General features: G+C 42.6%; 1 protein-coding gene across 6 annotated transcripts in view; it reads left to right on the top strand.

Moving 5' to 3' along the window:
- LOC108592839 (uncharacterized) overlaps positions 1 to 21865 on the top strand; it is a 203428-nt gene that overhangs the window by 98627 nt on the left and 82936 nt on the right. For 4 of the 6 annotated variants that reach the window (XM_078342529.1, XM_078342528.1, XM_078342530.1 and 1 more), the window contains exons 3-5: positions 6986 to 7448; positions 9305 to 9408; positions 11573 to 11735. In XM_078342529.1, the coding sequence (XP_078198655.1) occupies positions 7241 to 7448; positions 9305 to 9408; positions 11573 to 11735 (475 nt within the window). In that variant the 5' untranslated portion in view covers positions 6986 to 7240. Of the gene's footprint in view, positions 1 to 6985; positions 7449 to 9304; positions 9409 to 10635; positions 10743 to 11572; positions 11736 to 13034; positions 14462 to 21865 lie in introns of those variants that run through there. The other 2 variants (XR_013523911.1, XM_035253579.3) reach the window with 2 other exon arrangements.

Raw genomic sequence — 21865 nt, 5'->3', positions numbered from 1 at the left:
GGAGAACGGGAGCTTCTTTTTTTTTTGAGATGGGGTCTCACTCTGTTGCCCAGGCTCACTGCAACCAGGTTCAAGCGATTCTCCTACCTCAGCCTCCCTAGTAGCTGGGACTACAGGTGCACACCACCACACCTGACTAAATTTTGTATTTTTTGGTAGAGATGGGGTTTCACCATGTTGGTCAGGCTGGTCTCAAACTCCTGACCTCAGGTGATCACCTGTCTGGGCCTCCCAAAGTCCTGGGAGTGGCTTCTTAAGCATCAACAGAAATGGGCTGGAGCCAGGCAGACCTGGATTTCAGTCCCAACTTTGCCTTTCAGTAGGTGTGTGCCTGTGAGTTTGTGGCAAATTCCTCAATTTATTTGATCTTTGATTTCTCTAGGGAAAAAGAGAATAGTCTAATCTACTTCTGGGGGTGCTGGTAAGGATTAAATGAGAAGATATATGCAGACCCAGCATGGTGCCAGCATGAGCACACTGTAAGCTTCAGCAAATGGTAACTATGGAAGACTCATCACAACCACCCTGTCTTATTACACAATGATGGCGGTCTCCTCTCTACCTGAGTCAGACCCATTTAAGGGGATGTGGAAGGAGAAATGCTCCAGGCTCCTCCCTTTTTCCAAAGAACAAAGTGAATGGAGACAAGCCATGACCTTGGCTTTATTACTCCCTTGTGTGGTCTGGCTGTAGGGGAAGAAAGCAGACCAGGGAGGGAATCTGCCACTCTTCTCCTCCAGGGTGACTTCTCAGGCTTTTGCATGGGCAATTCCACCTGCCTGTAAAATTTCCATAGGCCCAGGAAAGAAAGCAAGTCCAGCAAATGCTTGGCTAACCGCTTATGAGATTTTGCTTCTAAGGTTCGCCCCAGTTCATGCCTTCAAATGCCCTTGTCTCTCTGCAAAGCCAGCTTCCTTCAAGATTTGTAACTTGGCTTTGGTCAAGTAACTTTGAAATTGAATGTTGTATCTCAAGATTGATGGTCCAGTAGGCATCAAGACCATATTTGTTTCCTGCCCATGACTTTTTTGGGGGAGGAGGGATGAATGCAGAAAGGTAGAGCACAATATCAAGGTCCATGAGGGGTGTTCTGATCCCCTGCCCTACCCCCACATACACACCAACACTACCTGCCTCTTAGCTACTCTTGCAGCCAGCAGGCCCTGATCCATCATTTATCACTGTGAGGAGCTGCCTAGAAATCAGGCCCTATGGTTTATCCATGTTGCCACTACTTGGAGGGTCCAGGAAGCCAGGTGCCAGTGGGTTTACTCTTGCAGTGGATGCTGTGAGGCTCCACCCAGATTCTCCTTCAGGACCAAGGCATCATTCCCTCAGCTACCAGGAGCACTGCCTGCTGGTGACTTACATTGGAATCTCTTGGCCTTTGACCAAAGAGGGCTGCCTTGCTCAAGGTTCTGACCCCTCCTGGGGGTATCTTGCATTCAATGAATGGCCAGTGTGGGGGGTACAAAGGCTGGACCCCTTTGCCTCAGTTGGGCTAGCTCTAGGGGCCATCCCAATCCCTGTGTGGCTGGCTGAGGCCTCTTCTGCAGCCCAATCCTGCTGCCTGCATTCACGCACAGGTGTGGTCCAGAACAACTCTCCAATGGGCCCCCTGGACACAATCTCACCTCAGAGTCTGCTTCCTGGAAAATCTGACATGCCACAATGCCCCCAAAGTCCCTTGGGAGGAGGATTTCCTAATGAACGACCAGGGAGAAAAGACTTTCTGAATGTAAGAGAGAACAATGTGTGCCAACCACACCACTGATGTAAATTCAATCTTCAGTCTCCATGACCAGCTTCCCCTCCTGCTCTCCTGGGTGGGTTGGAGGAAGAAGGTAGCTATAGATGTGGTTACAATAAGGTGTAGGCTAATGAGATGGTTGAGCCATATATATGTATATATTTCTAGAATGTCATCACAATCTGAAATTACCATTATCTGTCTAATCCTAAAGCCTTTAATCTATTCTTGGGCAAATTTCTGTGTTCTGCAGGGAAATCTAAAAATGAGCCTGTGGGGAGGCATGAGGACTGGGTTGTGAGTAGGAGTGGCTAGCTGATCACCCATTGCATGTGCTTTGAATTAAATGATACAATTCTCTTGCATTATATCCAAAATTCCAATGAAGATCTGATATTTGAGTTGTGAAAGATTCGTCTCTTATCCACATGCAAAAATGATAAGGTGATAGTTTAATACCTTAACAAGGACTAGCTGTGGGGTAGCTTAGATCAAGGGAATGCTTAGAGGGGAGTGGGGGTGTGGGTGTGCAGGTAGCAGGGAGTTTGTAGGCTTAGGTGGAGGGAACAAAGACAAACGACACCTACTTTATTTTCTTAGCTGAATACTGTGATGGTATGAGCTGGAACAATGTTTCACAAAACAGTATCTATATCCCTGGTGAAACCAAAGGGGATAGTAAATGATGCACAGAAAAATTACTGTTTTCATTATGCATTTGTTACAGTTACCTTCTATGATGGCAAATGTTCTTGGTCTTCTATTTATAGGTAGTGATATAAAGGGATATAAAAGTTTTCTTTTAAGGTAAATTTATTTAATTACAAAATAACTTTAAATTAAATATTTAGTAGTACAAATGGCCTTCAGATATTATTAAAAAATCATTGCAGTGATGGTATGTGAACGATAAAAGTGTAGATATAGAATCTATTGCCTCAAGAATTAGAGCAGAGAGATTGCTATCTAGCACATTGTGGAAACTTAGCAAACAGTACATAAAATGCCAAATAACACCATCTAGGATGCATGTCAAACTGGTAAAACTGCTTACATTTTTGTTGTTTTTGATGTGTTCCTAACTAAGGTAGTTTTTCCCTCTGCTAAATATAGAGCAAAATTGTTTGAGGACTTTGAGCATCCAGCATGTTTGCATGGTTGATGAGATTTTGCTACTTATCATGTCCATGTCCATGTATTATTGCCCATTAATTATACACCCAACGTGTATCAGGTATCATTAAAGCCCATTAATGAAACATAAAAAGCTAGAGAATTTAAAGGGAATCGGGGTGAGGTGAGGGGAATCGTCCAGTCCGGAAGATGTCCAGACTAAATATAGAAGCACTTTAAGAACCTTGAGACCACTAGTGGTTTCAAACTTTTTCAGACACAGAATATTCTGTTCCAATAGTCGTAGATCTTACTAGGAAACCCCCCAGTGCCATGGAGAAAATGACAAGTAACTGCTTGGTTGGAGAGGTGGGCGGGGTGCTGGGAACAGGAGAGTCCCTCAGGTGATACACAAATGAGTGTTCCTTCCTGTCTCTGCTGGTGCCTGTACCCCACCCAGTTCCAGCCCACCCCTGAGGCTCTTGGGGTGGTTTGAAAACCTAACCTGAAAGTTTCCTTTTTATTCTCTCTACAACTGTCATTTTGTGTCTGCGGTGTGGTCAATGGGCTTTTATTTTATGGGATGATACAGTGACTGCATACTCTCTCCCAGAGGACAACAGACGTGCCTGTAGAGCCTATATCTATGTATTCAGGGGAAAAACAAACAAATGACCTAGACTACAAGCTCTGTCAGGGCCTTCAGTTTCTTTTTGCTCATCATTGTGTAGCCCAGCACCTGGCAAATCTGTCCACACGGAGTGAACAAACAAAAGAATAGAAGTCAGTCAATGGTAATTTTGAAAAATGGAATTAACAGGTCAAAGGGTGTGCACATTTTCAAATCTTTTAGTGAATGAGTTTCTTATGAAGACCAGCTGGGGCCACAGTGGCGAATGACATAGAAAAGCAAATGCAAATTTGAGATGCCCAGAGAAGAAAGAATACCAGTGATGGGTGGGTTTGGGGACCTGTGAGACTTGAGCCAAAAGCACTTTTGGTTTGGATCACAAAGATGCTGTATGAAGGATTGGAAATACCACAGTAATCCTTCCCAAAGCCAGTCAGAAGCTCAGCTCAGGGCGGAAGCCAAGTGTTGTCTTAAAAGACACAACTCAGCAGCCTGTGGGGCAGCTCTGGGTGCCCATGCCATGGAGGAGCAAGCAGGAGTAGCTGCATGCCCAACAGCTGCCCTGCTGAGTCTGCCCAATCCAAGCCTCAGTCTCTGGGCTGGGAGTGTGCTCCTGTCATACATGTGTCCCCATCCCTCCTGGGGCTCTTCCTTTCTCCACCTCCCTGAGCCATTCTGCAAGGCAGCAGGTGTTTTCCATCTCTTCCCTAAGCTTTTCCAGAAAGCCCCGCCCTTGCAGAGCCTCTCCAGCCCCTGAATGCTCCTTGTCCTCATGGCCGATCCCTGCCTGGGTGGCTCGCTGGATATGCACTGGGCATCTCCCTAACTGGATGGCAGGTCAGGGAGGGTGGCGTCTGCCACAATTTCACACTCTGCATGACTCTCAAGGGATGCTCCCTAAGGCCACCTGGTTGACTGAATGACACTGAGAAATCTTGGCAGTTTCTGGGAATGCTCCATGTCCAGTTCTCTCCTGATCCATATGCTTTTTTGGGATTATCCAGCCCATGATGGCTCACAGACTGGATCATGAGTAGGTTTCCAGAGACTGAAGAGGGACTTGATTTCTTCAAGCCTCACAGTGGAAAACTTCCTGGAGGTGCAGCGTCTTCTCCTGGTAGGACATTCCCACCCATAAGTGTCACCTGCTATATGCTGAAGCAACTTGCTGCACAGAGAAATTTGTTTAAAAGCTCAGCTGGCATAATTCCAGGTGGATTCAGCTAAGCTACTCTGAAGGAACATGCACACATACACACACACACACAGTGAGATTGTTCGTAGTGAAGGACTTAGTGACCCACTTTAAAGGCAGCTGTATGCAACCATCTTGGATAAACAAAGAAACTTGTAAATGAAGTGATGAGGTGTGATCTGTGACATTATCCTCACCTAAGAACTATTATTTGAAATTGTACTTCCATACACCATCCCTTCTGACCCTATTCTTTTGAAAGATGGGGCCAAGAGTCGAAGAGGAGGTGGGGGAGCACCTTGATGGGTAGAATCTCAAGGTCATCGGCCACTCAGCTGGAGACTTGCAGGGGACTTGCCTCCTCCAGGCCACTTGGCCCCAGGCCCAGCTCCAAGAGGCGGTTGCCAGGGCTGGGGGTGTGAAAATCCAGCTCACTCTCTGTCCCTCTTTCCTTTGCATGTTCTGGTCCCTGTTTCTGGCCTTGAGTAATGGGAGAGAAAAGCAGAAAAGTGCTATGTTTAGGAGCTCAGTCTTTGGAGACAGCAGTGGGAAGGGCAGGAGACAGGTTTAACTTCCTGTTACACCAGGCAGTGGGACCTTGAATAATTTGCTCAACATCTCCAAGCTTTGGTTTCCTCATCTGAAAATGAGTTGACATTTACCTCACAAGATTCTTGTGAAAAATAAATGGAATAATTGTCAAGCTTTTAGCATAGTGTCAGGCACGTAGGAGGAGCTCAGTAGGTGCATGTATTCAACAGCTGTTTATTAAGCACCTACTATGTGCCAGGCACTGTTCCAGGCACTTGGGCCACATCAGTGAATGGTGGCTGGTGTTACGGGACCCAGCCAGCTTGAATTCCGGTGGGGTGTGCTATGTGTGAGGTTGGAGAGAAACGTGGCTGAGCTTGTGATAGGGTATCTCCATATACTATTTCTACTGAACCTCAGAGTGGGCACTGGGAAGGGAGAACGAGGGGGTCACATGATTGCCCACACCCTCAGAGAGACCTGGGTCCCTTCCTCATTGGTAGCTGGAACACAAAATTCCCACAGTTGAGTTGAGTGCATGGGTCCCCTGTCCTCTCACGGGGTAGGGGGGTACCCAGTGATGTGGTCGAGAGCCTCCCTCACCCATTCCCCGAGCTCAGGTTGGCCCCAGCTGCCTCTCCCTGGAACCTGCTGTGGGCCTTGTCTTCTTGCTCTGGGTTTCAGGAGCACTGCCCGAAGAACGAGTTCAGTTAGGCATGGAACTATACACAGGCTTCACTTGCAAGCAGTTTTCAGATCTCTTCCTCAGTTCACTCTTTCCCTCCATTTGCCTTGTCTAGTTTACCATGGTGCTGGCCACTGCTCCCAGGGGTCAAGATTTGAGCACCTAAGAGACTTAGGGACAGAGGTGACCCTGTGGAAGTTAGGGTGGCACATTCATTTCCACAAACTGTTCCTGGGGACGACAACCACAAAAAGGCATAGAGGAAGCTGGAGCCACAGATCTCGCACATAGCAGCAGGAGTTGTTTTGCCTGTTGGAGATTAAGAGGTATAGTTTCCATGTCGATTACAGGTGGGAAACCAGCCAAGCTTAGTGCTGTTCTCATCCTTTCTGTATTTTAGGACATCTGTGCAGCTTTCCCATTCCTGTGGACAGAGGCAGGAATGTCACCTCCTGACACAGGAGAGCTTGTATTAGCAGAGCTCTGGGAAAAAGGCGTATTTGGGGTTTCCCAGCAGCTCCTGTGCCCGGGCTTGGATATTTAGATATCCAACTATCCTGCTGCAATGGATATTTAGAGCAATCCACGTGCACAGTACCGATGGCTGGTGCCCAGGGGAGCCTGACAGTCTCTTATCGGTAGCAGAAGAAAGTTTGCTTCTTGAACCTATTAATAAGGAAGCATGGGCCAAGGTCCCCAAATGAGGGGATTTTTTTCAGCACATCGCAGCATTGGGCACAGCTCTGGAGCACTTTAGGTATAGGCCTGAGGCAACAGCAGCAGAGAAAAAGCTCCACTCTCAGCCAGGCTATCCCAGTGTGCTACCAATGGGGATTTCAGAGTTCCTCAGGAGGGACTGTGTCCCTAGGCCCTGGGACACCTTGCAGACCCATCTGTTACTATTGAAAGGGTCCAGGCCCACCCCACTGCAGCCTGTGGTTCTCTTCTGCCCTTTCACCCTAGCTTGTTTGCCTAGGACATCATCACTAGGAAGGGGGATGGCCAACCAAGAGAATCAGGTTGCCAGGGACCTGCTCCCATGCTGGTTAATGATGATCTCCCTTCTACTCTGCTTCCCAGGACCAGAAATATCTCCAAGAGCACCAGCAACCCCAGCTATCTAGACCCGAAGTGGATATACTCAGAGGCATCCTGGCCTACCCCACCCCTGACCCCAGAGAAGATGCTGCTGCCCTCAGAAGACGCCAGAGCCAGCCACACTGCAAGTCTGGGAGGATCGAGCAAGGCAGGCTGCTCAGTGAAGGCTTCCTCTCCTGTAGCAGGAAGAGCATCGTTAAGAACAAGTATGCAGGGCTGGACTACTCTGGAGATGTAATGACCAGAGCTGAGACCCCCGAGACCAGAGTGACTATGAAGGACTGTCGTCACCTTGTTCCTGAACATCTAATGCCTCTCAGCTCCAGGAGGCCACTGAGGAGAAACCGAAGGCTAGTTTTCCTTGGAAGCCAGCAGCCTGTCCACCTGTTCCACTTCCCTGCCTCTTGCAGCCTCCGCTCAAACACTACCATGGTTTGGGAGCACGGTAAGACAGAGTGAAAACAGACCCCTCTGCCCACATATACCTGTCTCCTCTCATTTTCTCAGATTAAATGCTTTCTTTCCTTGTTTTACACTGCTAGGGTTTTCATCGCCCTGTTGTTTCTTTCTCTACATCAGCTACAAGAAAAATAAAGGAGTTACTGAGCAAGTACGATGTCACAACTGGTTTCAGTTTTATTAATGAGTTGTTATACTCATTTTACAGATACAGAGTTACCATTATAACATTGCTCCATCACTTCTCATTCATTCACGTATCTGTCCATCCATCCATCCACCCATTTGTCCACTTCCAAAATGGTCATTTCATGTCTAGTATGAGCCAAACAAAGTGCTCTCTACTTTGGACTCTGAATCCAGTGCTCTTTCTACTTCACCATAGACATACGCCCCTGGAGTATGTGGGAACTTGATTCATTCAACAAATATTTGTTGTCTACCTCCAATATACTGGCATGTTCTAAATGCATCCAATGAAACCATAGTGAAACAAACAAACAAACAAACAAAAAACCCATTCCTTCAAGGAGGCTGCTTTTGGATTGGGGGAGACAGACAAAATAAAAATAATAAAGTCAAATATATGTGTTAATGATATGTGCCATGGAGAAGAACAATACCCAGTAGGTAAATGGGGCAATTAAAAAATCTAATGTAAATAAATTATTTCCATGAAATCATTGACTCACCAACAGAGGGAACACACTTTGATCCACAGTAAAATATTCCTTGTTATTAATAATTTCTTCTCCAAAAGAATCTCATGGGCTGCCAAGCCATTCTCCTGTTTCCTCTTCCTTGGGGCCAATTGCATCCCATGATATGCCCCAGGTTTTGAGATGCTCCTTATGAATGAAAATAGAACTGTCTGGTTCCTCCATCCATAGCGAGGGAGCCTGGACAGAAATAACTTCTGTGCATTTCTCCAGCTACATTTAGTGAAGTAATGCCTTTTCTTTTTCTTTAAGATGTCCTATAAAACCTTATTGATTTAGCTCAGTTGTTTGAAATTTATGATGCTTTAGATAGGCTTTGGCCTGAGACTGCCTTGAGGAATGGTGCAGGTAAGCAAATTGAGAATAAAAATAAGATTGCAAAAAATTGCACCACTTAAGGGAATAAGTTGCTTTTTTCATTATCTTGAATAATTTGTTCTTAAATGCATCAGAGGGACCAAATCATAGTTGACTGATCGTCGTTATAAATAATTCTTACCTATTCCTAAAAGTGGGGGCTGTTGTGTACTTGCTACCTCCGTTTCGACAATATTGTGCTTCAAGCCTATCGGATTTGAAAGTAATAAAAGTGGCTTTTTAAAAACAAATATTCCAGGATGAGCACTTCATTAAATCGAGATCCACCTTTTACCCAAATTTAGCTAAACTTTAATGTGCATCAGCCATCTCCAATCTGAGCTTTTCCTATAGTCTATTTCAAAAGACATATTTGTTCAGCCTTATCAGTAAGGTACTCAATCATGCTTCCCTTGTATCAGGCACCTCAAGGGCAGGAGATAACACAAATGTGCTTGGTTTTTAATAGCTGAAAATATGTCTATGTGAGGTTAACTGTATTTACCCAATGCCAGATACCTGAAGGGAGTGTAAAAAATTAAGGTAATTATTAATGCCCCCAAATAGCTGGATGATGGTGTCATATTTGCAAGGCATAGATTACACCATCATGTCAGATTTGGGACATTTTGGGAGGTTGGGAATGGGAGGGGGATGGGTGGCAGTAAATAACATCAGATTGGGTGGATATGTAATTCCAAAGTTGGAATTAGTGTCCCCATTTTAACAGCAATTCCTTTATTTAACTTTCTTTTTATCATTTTAGGAAAAACTAGAAAATACAGAAATATATCAAGAAGAAAGAAATTTAAAAATCAACCTGAATCCCACCAACCAGAGACAGCTATTAATGATTGTGGTATATTTATTGTAAGTCTCTTTATTTCTCTCTTTATGCAAACACATTTTTAAAGAATGTAAAGTATTATATTGTTTATACAACTTTAAATCCTGCTTTTCGCTTATTACAATTAGGACTTTCTTCATGTTAATAATATTTCCTGAAAACATAAATATCTAATGGTTACATCATATTTATTCACTTTCCCTTGTTGATGAACATTTAGGTTGCTTTTATTTTTTCTTGCTTATATAAAATGAGCACTCTTGAACATAAATACATGCTAACAGCTCTGGAAATTACTCCATGCCTTTATTCTTTTTTTTTTTTTTTCGTGACAGGATCTCACTTTGTCACCCAGGTGGGAGTACAATGGCATGATCTCTGCCTCCCAGTTTCAAGCCATTCTCGTGCCTCAGCCTCCTGAGTAGCTGGGGCCACAGGCATGCGCCACCACGCCTGGCTAATTTTTGCATTTTTTGGTAGAGATGGGTTTTCACCGTGTTGGCCAGGCTGGTCTCAAACTCCTGGCCTCAAGAGATCCACCCATCTCAGCCTCCCAAAGTGCTGGGATTACAGGTGTGAGCCATTGCACCCAGCCATGCTCTTATTCTTGATCACCTTCCCTGCCTTTGGAGTGGTTATGGAGATGTAAAGTATGCCTAAGATCCTGATGATAGAACAGATGGTTTATTTGTGGCAAGGATATTTTGCATTGATCAATTGCATTTAATCAATTAATTACTTTTTCAACACGAATTTACTAAAGTCATGTATGCTAGGCACTGTGGAGGGACTGCAAAAAGATTTCAAGTACTGCACCATCTTGTTGGAAAGATGCCTAGACAGCATTTGAGAAACCCTGATCGTGTTTGATGACACATAACTGCTAACAGTTACATGGAACTTTCTATATGCTGTATATAAACAAAAAAATGTATGTATGTATATTTACTTAACCCTCACAACAGCTACAGTTATTATCATGAACCCTGTTCTAATGTGAGAAAACCAAAACATGGAGAGGTTAAGTAATTTGCCCAAGACTACACAGCTAATATTGGTGGAACTGTGATTAGGATCCAGGCATTCAGGTTCCAGAGTTCATACTCTTCATATACCACCTGTATCTTGAATATAACAATATAGAGAAAAATAATTACAGAAAATATATGTCTAGGTAAGCATTTTCCAGAGGTGACTGTTTTTTTTTTTTTTTTTTTTTACATTGGATTTTTAAACTTTCAACAATAAAGCAGGTTGGACTTTATATCAAAGCTATTCTGATGTCACCTTTCCCAATGTTAAGGATGTTAATGAGAATTGCTAATCCAAGAGAAGCAAATAATCGCATCTGATTTGGGTAAGTCAATTATTTGAAAGTAGAAGAATCACCCTTCCACCTAAGGAACCTCTGAGGGAAGTACTGGAAAAATAATGCTTTGTAATAAGCCTAGTAGGGCTTTTGATTTGTAATAAATAACTATTTGAATAAATGTCATTTCAATTCCTATACTTTTTAAAAAGTTCATTGAATGAATTAAAGAACAAATGAATGAGCAATGCTTTTGGCTACAGGCTTTCAGAGGACGTAGTAGTGTGAAGCAGACTCAGTGGTGTGCTGGCACCAGCGCTTACTGGCTTGCATCTCTTTTCCAGTTGTGTTCAGCGACTTTGCTTTGGTAGCTTGACATCAGCCATAGTGGGAACATTTAAACTGAAGAACTCAGAAAATGATTCACATTACAGAGCTTTTTTTGTTTTCCTGGAGCTAGGTGTTAAGCATTTACCAGCATACCACTGCCTAGACTTGTGAGGAAATTCACAAGTGAGAAGAAATTCTGTGACTCCAGGAGATGGAAGTGTAATGAGAATTATCAGCTTGAATCTTTTTATCTGTTGCCTTTTTAATTGGGTCATTTCAGAGTGTGAGTAGACTTTGTTAAGACAGTTGAGCTATTTAGGTAGGTAGAGGGGTGAGTGCAGTTGAAGAGTAAAGGCTGTTTGGGGCGGACAAAAGAGTGATAGCACTCTCTCAAGTGCTCTGCCACCAGCATTAAAAGTCAGGAGAAGGGTCTAGCACAGGGACACCTCATCTGTCCAGCGTAAGTGAGTGCTGGGTCAAAGGCCTACAATTCAGGCCAGCGCTCAGGAGCACTGTCAGTTTCAGCCACCCCCAACTCTCTTTCCCAGGCCCATGGCATGGATGGCACCGACAATCGAGGCAGGCAGTGCTGGTGGATACACCTAGGAGGTCCTGTTGGAAGAGGACCATTCGTGTGCAGAAACGAGGAAATAGACATGTATGAGCTGGAAGAAAATCTTATCCGTCTGATTCAATTCCCTCATTTCACAGGTAAGGAAAATTGGCCCCAAAGAATGAAGTGGGGATGTCCTGAGGTCATGAGGCTGGTTTATAGCAAGGATCTGGATCAGACAGCAGGGTGTGACCCTCAGCTCTCCCTGTACTTGCTGCTTGACATTGGATAGGTTATTCAGCCCTATATGTTTTCTCATAAATACATAGAGCTTACATACAAATGGTGGGAGAACTTGCATATAGTAAGCTCTCAATAGATATTAATAATACTGGCCACGAGCAGTGGCTCACACCTGTAATACCAGCACTTTGGGAGGCTGAGGTGGGTGGATCCCTTGACGTCGGGAGTTGGTGAAACCTGGTCTCTACTAAAAATACAAAAAATTAGCCGGGCATGGTGGTGGGCACCTATAATCCCAGCTACTCAGGAGGCTGAGACGAGAATCACTTGAACCTAGAAGGCGGAGTTTGCAGTGAGCCTAGATTGTGCCACTGCACTCCAGCTCAGGTGACAGTACCAGACTCCATCTCAAAAAAAAAAAAAAAGAATAATACAGAGTGTTTGTGTTGGCACTGTTCTCTTTTATAGCCAGAAAGAGAGAGAGAAAGGAAGATTACAGAAAAGAAAAATATTAAAATATTAAAAACATAATACTGCAAATTAATAATATATTAATTCAATATATTATTATATCAAAAACCAGGATACTATTAATTAATATTATATGAAAAACCACCATACACATTGGTAAAACATTAACATTTTCAAATCTCCAAGAATTTCTCCCAAATCCAGATTGTGCAGGTATTTTAGTGAATGATTCACCTCACAGCATTATTTATTACATTTTTGTTTAAACTTCGCTGGATTTGTAGTTGAATGAGGGGTCAGGTAATCACCAGACATCTTGAAAAGGCCACAGCTAAGATTTTAATAAAGGCTCCCTCAGGCCTTTTCTTGGAGAAAGTTTAAAGAAACCTCTTCCCTCCCATCAGAGAGGCCAACCAGGAGTTCCTTTATGTTGACAGTGAAGGTATTTGGGGCTACACCTCTTTGAAGTGCTCTGCTACCAGCAGTAAAAGTCAGGCCCTGGCACAGGACACACCTGATCTGTTTGGTGTGAGTGAGTGCTGAGTCAATAGCCTGCAGTTAAGGCCAGTGGGTGGGAGGAGGCCTGGTCCCTGCCTCTCCTTGCTTTGCCTCACCCCACCCAAACGCAGGTCATGTTCATCATCTGCTAGCCAGCAAGGAAGATGTGTGGGGTACAGGTTACAGGGACTGAGCCTGGAGCCTGACTCTCTGGGCTCTACCACTTGCTTTCTTCATTTCTGAAGGCAAAGAACTCGACCTCTCTGAGCCTCCATTTCTTCATCCATAAAATGGGGATAATGATAAAAGTGACTGCTTCATAGGAATGTTGAGAGGATCAACTCAAGTAACAGGTGACAAGTGGTACATAATAGGTACTCCGTTTCATGTTTCTGATTTATTTTATTTTAGTTTTTTTACTGTGGTAAAATCTACATAACATAAAATTTGCCATTTTACTATTTTTAAGTGTAAGCGGCATTGAATATACTCACATTGTCATGCAACCATCAACACTGTCTACCTCCAGTCTTCTCCATCATCCCAAACTGAAACTCTACTCATTATACAATAACTCCTCATTCCCGCTTCCCCATGGCCTCTGGGTACCATTGTTCTTTGCCCATTTTTAAATGGAGATTGTTGCTGGGTTGTGGGAGTTCTTTATTCTGGATATTAATCCTTTACCAAATAGGTGATTTGAATTTTTTCCCTATTCTGTGGGTTGCCTTGGCCATGTCTTTTGATGCACGAAAGATTTTAATTTTGATGAAGTCTGCTTTACCTATTTTTTCTTTTATTGCCTGTGTTTTGGTGTTAATTCCAAGAAATCATTGAAAATTCAATGTCATGAAATTTTGCCCCTATTTTCTTCTAAGAGTTTTATAGTTTTAGCTCTGATGTTTAGGTCTTTGATCCACTTTGAGTTCATTTTTGTATATGTGTAAGGTAATGGTACAACCTCATCCTTTTGCATGTGGATATCCAGTTTTTCCAGCACTATTCATTGAAACACATACTGTCTTTTCTCCGTTGAATGGTCTTGGCACCCTCGTAGAAAACCCTTTGACCCTATATATTAAGGTTTGTTTCTGATTTCATTGTGCGTGTCTGTCTTTATGCCAGCACCACTCTGTTTTGATTACTGTAGCTCTATAGCAAGTTTTGAAATCAGGAAGTGTGAGACCTTCAACTTTGTTCTTCATTCTTCCGGATTGTTTTGGCTATTCTGGCCCCTTGAGATTCCATATGAATTTTAGGATGGGTTTATCTAGTTCTATAAAAACTGTGGCTGGGATTTTGATAGGAGTTGCACTGAATCTGTAGATCACTTTGGGTATTATTGACATCTTAACAATATGAAGTCCTCCAGTCCACAAGCAGAAGATAACTTTTCATTTATTTATGTCTTTAATTTCTTTTAGCAACATTTTGTGTTTTCAGTGTACAAGTTCTTTGCCTCCTTGGTTGAATTTATTCCTATTTAATTTGTTTTCAACACTAAAATAAGGCTAAATTTGTGTGTGGTTTTATATGAAAACTTTACAAATATTAACTTTTCAATCCTTACAACATTCTGCAGATGGGAGAAACTGAGGTAAAAATATAGAAATAAAGGTGTAGCAAAAAGGTAAATAAAATACTGTGATGAATAATATGAGAAATATGCTTGTCAACACATACCAATATTTATGTATATATACAATCTATGTTGACAAGATAAAGCAAGGTAAATGTGTGTGTGCGCGCGTGTGTGTGTGTGCGCGTGTGTGTGCTTAATTATTTTTTATGCCCTTGTTTTGGGAGTGGTTAAAGGTGTGGCACATATCAGGATAATGTGAATTGATTTATGCCTTTTGCTATAATGTAGATGAATAATTCCCACACTTTGAAATTTTCCTACCCTATTATTATTTCCTTTTTGTAACCTTCCCACTCCTATTTCATGCCTCCTAAAAGTGCCACCAAGCATATACTTAATTTTTAGCATAAAGTAAATTAAGGCTCTCCATTACGATCTTTTGGAGAGTTTTGCAAAACCTTTTGAGGTAACTGGAAACACCCAAGTGTATTGGAAACCAGGGTTTGAGAATTATTAGACAAATTACCCACCTGGTTGATATTCAAACTGACTATTTAAAGATATTTTCTTACTAAGACCTTCAGAGCAAGTCAAAGCTAAATGTTTTGGGGGCCTTTTTCTTTGGTTTCCATCTTTGTGCCATGATGTTAGACTGTAAAAGCCAGCTTGGGGTATGGGGCCTTGAGTTTCACTGTATTTCTGAAGCAGGCAGAGTGACAGGCTAGAGTTTTCTGTGTAGGGAGGTAGTCAGGAAGCCTGGCTTGGGTGGATGATAAGACTCAGCCTGAGAAGCACACCCCTGGAGGGCCAAGCTCTGTCTCTAAGATGCCAAATCCAGGGTCTCCCAACCATGGCCTCTCTGGGATTATGGTCATTCATCAACTAAAAGGTGGGTCTCATTTGCCAGCCTGCCTCCTAAGTAACTTCCAAGCAGTAGTAGAATTCATTCATTCCTGCATTTATGCCTGAGTAAATAACCTCAATATGTATCAATTGAGCTTTTTGCCAAAGTATAGCAATGATGCCTAAGTCCAGTCTCAAGGAATAAGTAGCAGTGTGTCAGATAGACAAGGGAGGTTTATCAATCTGGGGCCAATCAGGAGGGCAAAACTACACCATAGTTTGAACAGGAGAAGCTTAATATGAGGAATTGTTGACTATATCAGGAATTGGAGTAACAGGTTATTGGCTAGAAATAAGTAAAGAGAATTTAAATAATATAAGCAAAGCAGACCCAAGGAGAAGCCACTGCCCCCAGGCCTGAAATTCAGATCTTGTTGGAGGGGACATGGCCGTGGCTCACAGATTGGCAGAGAAGATGCTATGTTGCTGTGCTGGTGGAACTTTCTGGAACCTGGAACTTGCCAGAAATGCCCCCATGCAGGGTATTGGGGAAGGCTACTCATGAGAAGGTGTCTCACAGGAGGCACTCTGATTTAAAACTGTCCCAAGCTGAGGGATGCTAGGGGAAGCTACTGGTTACAGGGCATGCAGGAGCTGGGCCCTGGCACTGGGAAGTGCTAGAGAGGCCTGCTGAGCAAGCTCATGGGAAGCAGGAAGCAAACCCTTTTCCTTCTGCAGTGTCTCTCTAGCACCCTCTACTGACAAAGCTTAGCATCGTGTCGGCTGACAAAAAAAAATCATCAAAGGGCACAGATCTATTTTCACAGAGAATGCAAAAAGGGTGAATTTGGAGCAGAGAGGCAATATATTGATAACCAGCACAACATATTGATAACCAGCACAACATATTGATAACCAGCACAAAAGGGCAGGGAATTCCAGGTGGAGGGAATACCATGTGCAAAGGCGAGAAGGCATGAGAGGCTGTGTCGGATTCTGGGAGTGGCAGGTTTTTATTTTGACAACCAGAAGAAGGTCATCCACATCTATCTATCTCTGATCTCCTTAACCACAGTGTATGTTTCTAGAAGGGTCTGAAATGGTGGTTTTATACCCCTGTATATAAAACCTCAACACACTCAGTCTCAATAACTATTGATTGATTAATTGTTGCAATACTTTGGATTATTCTATTTGACAAGTTTAAAATGAGCTATCAAGGCATGCTGCCTGCATTTTTAGAAGTATAGGTTTCAGCTGTAGGAGCTGGTTCCTCTCTACTACATGTGGAATGTTGCGTCCATTCAGAACTCCCTACCTAATGAAGGTTACTGAAAAACAAAAAACAGTAACAACAAAAAGCACAAAGGATGAAGTGCCCAGGACGGCCAAGTGTTTGGAAACTTTATTTTGCTACAGTTGCATCCTGTTTGTTCTCATGCCTCCTGGCCACTCCCTGTTCTGTACCCATCACAAAAATGTTATTTACTAGGATTTGGTCCACAGTCCCTGTATGCTGGCTAACTTCATCCACATCCACATCTATATATATATATATATATATTTTTTTTTTTTTGAGACAGGGTCTCGTTCTGTCACCCAGGCTGGAGTGCTGTGATACAATCTCAGCTCACTGCAACCTCCCCCTTCCAGGTTCAAGAGATTCTTCTGCCTCAGCTTCCCAAGTAGCTGGGACTACAGGCATGCACCACCATGCCCAGCTAATTTTTGTATTTTTAGTAGAGACAGGGTTTCACCATGTTGGCCAGGAGAGTCTTGATCTCATGACCTCGCGATCCGCCCACCTCAGCTTCCCAAAGTGCTGGGATTACAGGCATGAGCCACCGCGCCCAGCCTACACCCATGTCTTTAATTGCATTTATGGGACTGTGACTCATATACCCAAATCTCCTGCCCACATCTCTCCTCTGAAGCCTGATACCACCCGCTCAACATCACCTGTGTCCCATAGACACTGCAGACTTGACACATGCAAAGTGGCACTCCCTAGCTCCCTGTCCCACAACTGGTTTTCCTTGTCTTTTTTTTTTTTTTTATTTATTTTTATTTATTTATTTATTTATTTTTATTTTTTATTGGATTTTAGGTTTTGGGGTACATGAGCATAGCATGCAAGACAGTTGCGTAGGTACACACATGGCAGTGTGCTTTGCTTTTCTTCTCCCCTTCACCCACATTTGGCATTTCTCCCCAGGCTATCCCTCCCCACCTCCCCCTCCCACTGGCCCTCCCCTTTTCCCCCCAATAGACCCCAGTGTTTAGTACTCCCCTTTCTGTGTCCATGTGTTCTCATTTTTCATCACCCACCTATGAGTGAGAATATGCGGTGTTTCATTTTCTGTTCTTGTGTCAGTTTGCTGAGGATGATGTTCTCCAGATTCATCCATGTCCCTACAAACGACACAAACTCATCATTTCTGATTGCTGCATAATATTCCATGGTGTATATGTGCCACATTTTTCCAATCCAGTCTATTATCAATGGGCATTTGGGTTGATTCCAGGTCTTTGCTATTGTAAACAGTGCTGCAATGAACATTCGTGTACATGTGTCCTTATAGTAGAACGATTTATAGTCTTTTGGATATATACCCAGTAATGGGATTGCTGGGTCAAATGGAATTTCTATTTCTAAGGCCTTGAGGAATCGTCACACCGTCTTCCACAATGGTTGAACTAATTTACACTCCCACCAACAGTGTAGAAGTGTTCCTTTTTCTCCACATCCTCTCCAGCATCTGTTGTCTCCAGATTTTTTAATGATCGCCATTCTAACTGGCGTGAGATGGTATCTCAATGTGGTTTTGATTTGCATCTCTCTGATGACCAGTGACGATGAGCATTTTTTCATATGATTGTTGGCCTCATATATGTCTTCTTTCGTAAAGTGTCTGTTCATATCCTTTGCCCGCTTTTGAATGGGCTTGTTTGTTTTTTTCCTGTAAATCTGTTTGAGTTCTTTGTAAATTCTGGATATCAGCCCTTTGTCAGATGGGTAGACTGCGAAAATTTTTTCCCATTCTGTTGGTTGCCGATCCACTCTAGTGACTGTTTCTTTTGCTGTGCAGAAGCTGTGGAGTTTGATTAGGTCCCATTTGTCTATTTTGGCTTTTGTTGCCAATGCTTTTGGTGTTTTGTTCATAAAGTCCTTGCCTACTCCTATGTCCTGGATAGTTTTGCCTAGATTTCCTTCTAGGGTTTTTATGGTGCCAGGTCTTATGTTTAAGTCTTTAATCCATCTGGAGTTAATTTTAGTGTAAGGTGTCAGGAAGGGGTCCAGTTTCTGCTTTCTGCACATGGCTAGCCAGTTTTCCCAACACCATTTGTTAAACATGGAATCCTTGCCCCATTGCTTGTTTTTGTCAGGTTTATCAAAGATTGTATAGTTGTATGTATGTTGTGTTGCCTCCGGTGCCTCTGTTTTGTTCCATTGGTCTATATCTCTGTTTTGGTACCAGTACCATGCTGTTTTGATTACTGTAGCCTTGTAGTATAGTTTGAAATCCGGTAGTGTGATGCCCCCCGCTGTGTTCTTTTTGCTTAGAATTGACTTGGCTATGCGGGCTCTCTTTTGGTTCCATATGAAGTTCATGGTGGTTTTTTCCAGTTCTGTGAAGAAAGTCAGTGGTAGCTTGATAGGGATAGCGTTGATTCTGTAAATTACTTTGGGCAGTATAGCCATTTTCACAATATTAATTCTTCCTGACCATGAACATGGAATGTTTCTCCATCTGTTTGTGTCCTCTCTGATTTTGTTGAGCAGTGGTTTGTAGTTCTCCTTGTAGAGGTCTCTTACGTTCCTTGTGAGTTGTATTCCAAGGTATTTTATTCTTTTTGTAGCAATTGCGTATGGCAGTTCGCTCTTGATTTGGCTTTCTTTAAGTCTGTTGTTCGTGTAGACGAATGCTTGTGATTTTTGCACATTGATTTTATATCCTGAGACTTTGCTGAAGTTGCTTATCAGTTTCAGGAGTTTTTGGGCTGAGGTGATGGGGTCTTCTAGGTATACTATCATGTCGTCTGCAAATAGAGACAATTTGGCTTCCACCTTTCCTATTTGAATACCCTTTATTTCTTTGTCTTGCCTGATTGCTCTGGCTAGAACTTCCAGTACAACATTGAATAGGAGTGGTGAGAGAGGGCATCCTTGTCTAGTGCCAGATTTTAAAGGGAATGCTTCCAGTTTTTGCCCATTCAGTATGATATTGGCTGTTGGTTTGTCATAAATAGCTTTTATTACTTTGAGATACGTTCCATCGATACCGAGTTTATTGAGGGTTTTTAGCATAAAGGGCTGTTGAATTTTGTCAAATGCCTTCTCTGCGTCGATTGAGATAATCATGTGGTTTTTGTTTTTGGTTCTGTTTATGTGGTGAATTACGTTGATAGACTTGCGTATGTTGAACCAGCCTTGCATCCCTGGGATGAATCCTACTTGATCATGATGAATAAGTTTTTTGATTTGCTGTTGCAATCGGCTTGCCAATATTTTATTGAAGATTTTTGCATCTATGTTCCTCATGGATATTGGCCTGAAGTTTTCTTTTCTCGTTGGGTCTCTGCCGGGTTTTGGTATCAGGATGATGTTGGTCTCATAAAATGATTTGGGAAGGATTCCCTCTTTTTGGATTGTTTGAAATAGTTTTAGAAGGAATGGTACCAGCTCCTCCTTGTGTGTCTGGTAGAATTCGGCTGTGAACCCGTCTGGACCTGGGCTTTTTTTGTGTGGTAGGCTGTTAATTGCTGCCTCAACTTCAGACCTTGTTATTGGTCTATTCATAGTTTCAGCTTCCTCCTGGTTTAGGCTTGGGAGGACACAGGAGTCCAGGAATTTATCCATTTCTTCCAGGTTTACTAGTTTATGTGCATAGAGTTGTTTGTAATATTCTCTGATGATGGTTTGAATTTCTGTGGAATCTGTGGTGATTTCCCCTTTATCATTTTTTATTGCATCTATTTGGTTGTTCTCTCTTTTATTTTTAATCAATCTGGCTAGTGGTCTATTTTGTTGATCTTTTCAAAAAACCAGCTCTTGGATTTATTGATTTTTTGAAGGGTTTTTCGTGTCTCAATCTCCTTCAGCTCAGCTCTGATCTTAGTTATTTCTTGTCTTCTGCTGGGTTTTGAGTTTTTTTGATCTTGCTCCTTTAGCTCTTTCAATTTTGACGATAGGGTGTCAATTTTGGATCTCTCCATTCTCCTCATATGGGCACTTATTGCTATATACTTTCCTCTAGAGACTGCTTTAAATGTGTCCCAGAGGTTCTGGCACGTTGTGTCTTCGTTCTCATTGGTTTCGAAGAACTTCTTTATTTCCGCCTTCATTTCGTTGTTTACCCAGTCAACATTCAAGAGCCAGTTGTTCAGTTTCCATGAAGCTGTGCGGTTCTGGGTCGGTTTCTGAATTCTGAGTTCTAACTTGATTGCGCTATGGTCTGAGAGGCTGTTTGTTATGATTTCAGTTGTTTTGCATTTGTTGAGCAGTGCTTTACTTCCAATTATGTGGTCAATTTTAGAGTAGGTGTGATGTGGTGCTGAGAAGAATGTGTATTCTGTGGATTTGGGGTGGAGAGTTCTGTAAATGTCTATCAGGTTTGCTTGCTCCAGGTCTGAGTTCAAGCCCTGGATATCCTTGTTGATTTTCTGTCTGGTTGATCTGTCTAGTATTGACAGTGGAGTGTTAAAGTCTCCCACTATTATTGTGTGGGAGTCTAAGTCCTTTTGTAAGTCATTAAGAACTTGCCTTATGTATCTGGGTGCTCCTGCATTGGGTCCATATATGTTTAGGATCGTTAGCTCTTCTTGTTGTATTGATCCTTTTACCATTATGTAATGGCCTTCTTTGTCTCTTTTGATCTTTGTTGCTTTAAAGTCTATTTTATCAGAGATGAGAATTGCAACTCCTGCTTTTTTTTGCTTTCCATTAGCTTGGTAAATCTTCCTCCATCCCTTTATTTTGAGCCTTTGTGTATCCTTGCATGTGAGATGGGTTTTCTGGATACAGCACACTGATGGGTTTTGGATTTTTATCCAATTTGCCAGTCTGTGTCTTTTGATTGGTGCATTTAGTCCATTTACATTTAGGGTTAATATTGTTATGTGTGAATTTGATACTGCCATTTTGATGCTAAGTGGCTGTTTTGCCTGTTAGTTGTTGTAGATTCTTCATTATGTTGAAGCTCTTTAGCATTCAGTGTGATTTTGGAATGGCTGGTACTGGTTGATCCTTTCTATGTGTAGTGCCTCTTTTAGGAGCTCTTGTAAAGCAGGCCTGGTGGTGACAAAATCTCTGAGTACTTGCTTGTTTGCAAAGGATTTTATTTTTCCTTCACTTCTGAAGCTCAGTTTGGCTGGATATGAAATTCTGGGTTGAAAGTTCTTTTCTTTAAGAATGTTGAATATTGGCCCCCACTCTCTTCTGGCTTGTAGTGTTTCTGCCGAGAGATCTGCTGTGAGTCTGATGGGCTTCCCTTTGTGGGTGACCTGACCTTTCTCTCTGGCTGCCCTTAGTATTCTCTCCTTTATTTCAACCCTGTTGAATCTGACGATTATGTGCCTTGGGGTTGCTCTTCTTGCGGAATATCTTTGTGGTGTTCTCTGTATTTCCTGCAATTGAGTGTTGGCCTGTCT

The sequence above is a fragment of the Callithrix jacchus genome, chromosome 11, assembly GCF_049354715.1.
Source record: "Callithrix jacchus isolate 240 chromosome 11, calJac240_pri, whole genome shotgun sequence".
Taxonomy (NCBI): Eukaryota; Metazoa; Chordata; class Mammalia; order Primates; family Cebidae; genus Callithrix; species Callithrix jacchus.
The sequence above is the reverse complement of the archived record's forward strand: the minus strand, read 5'-3'. Positions and strand labels throughout refer to the sequence as shown.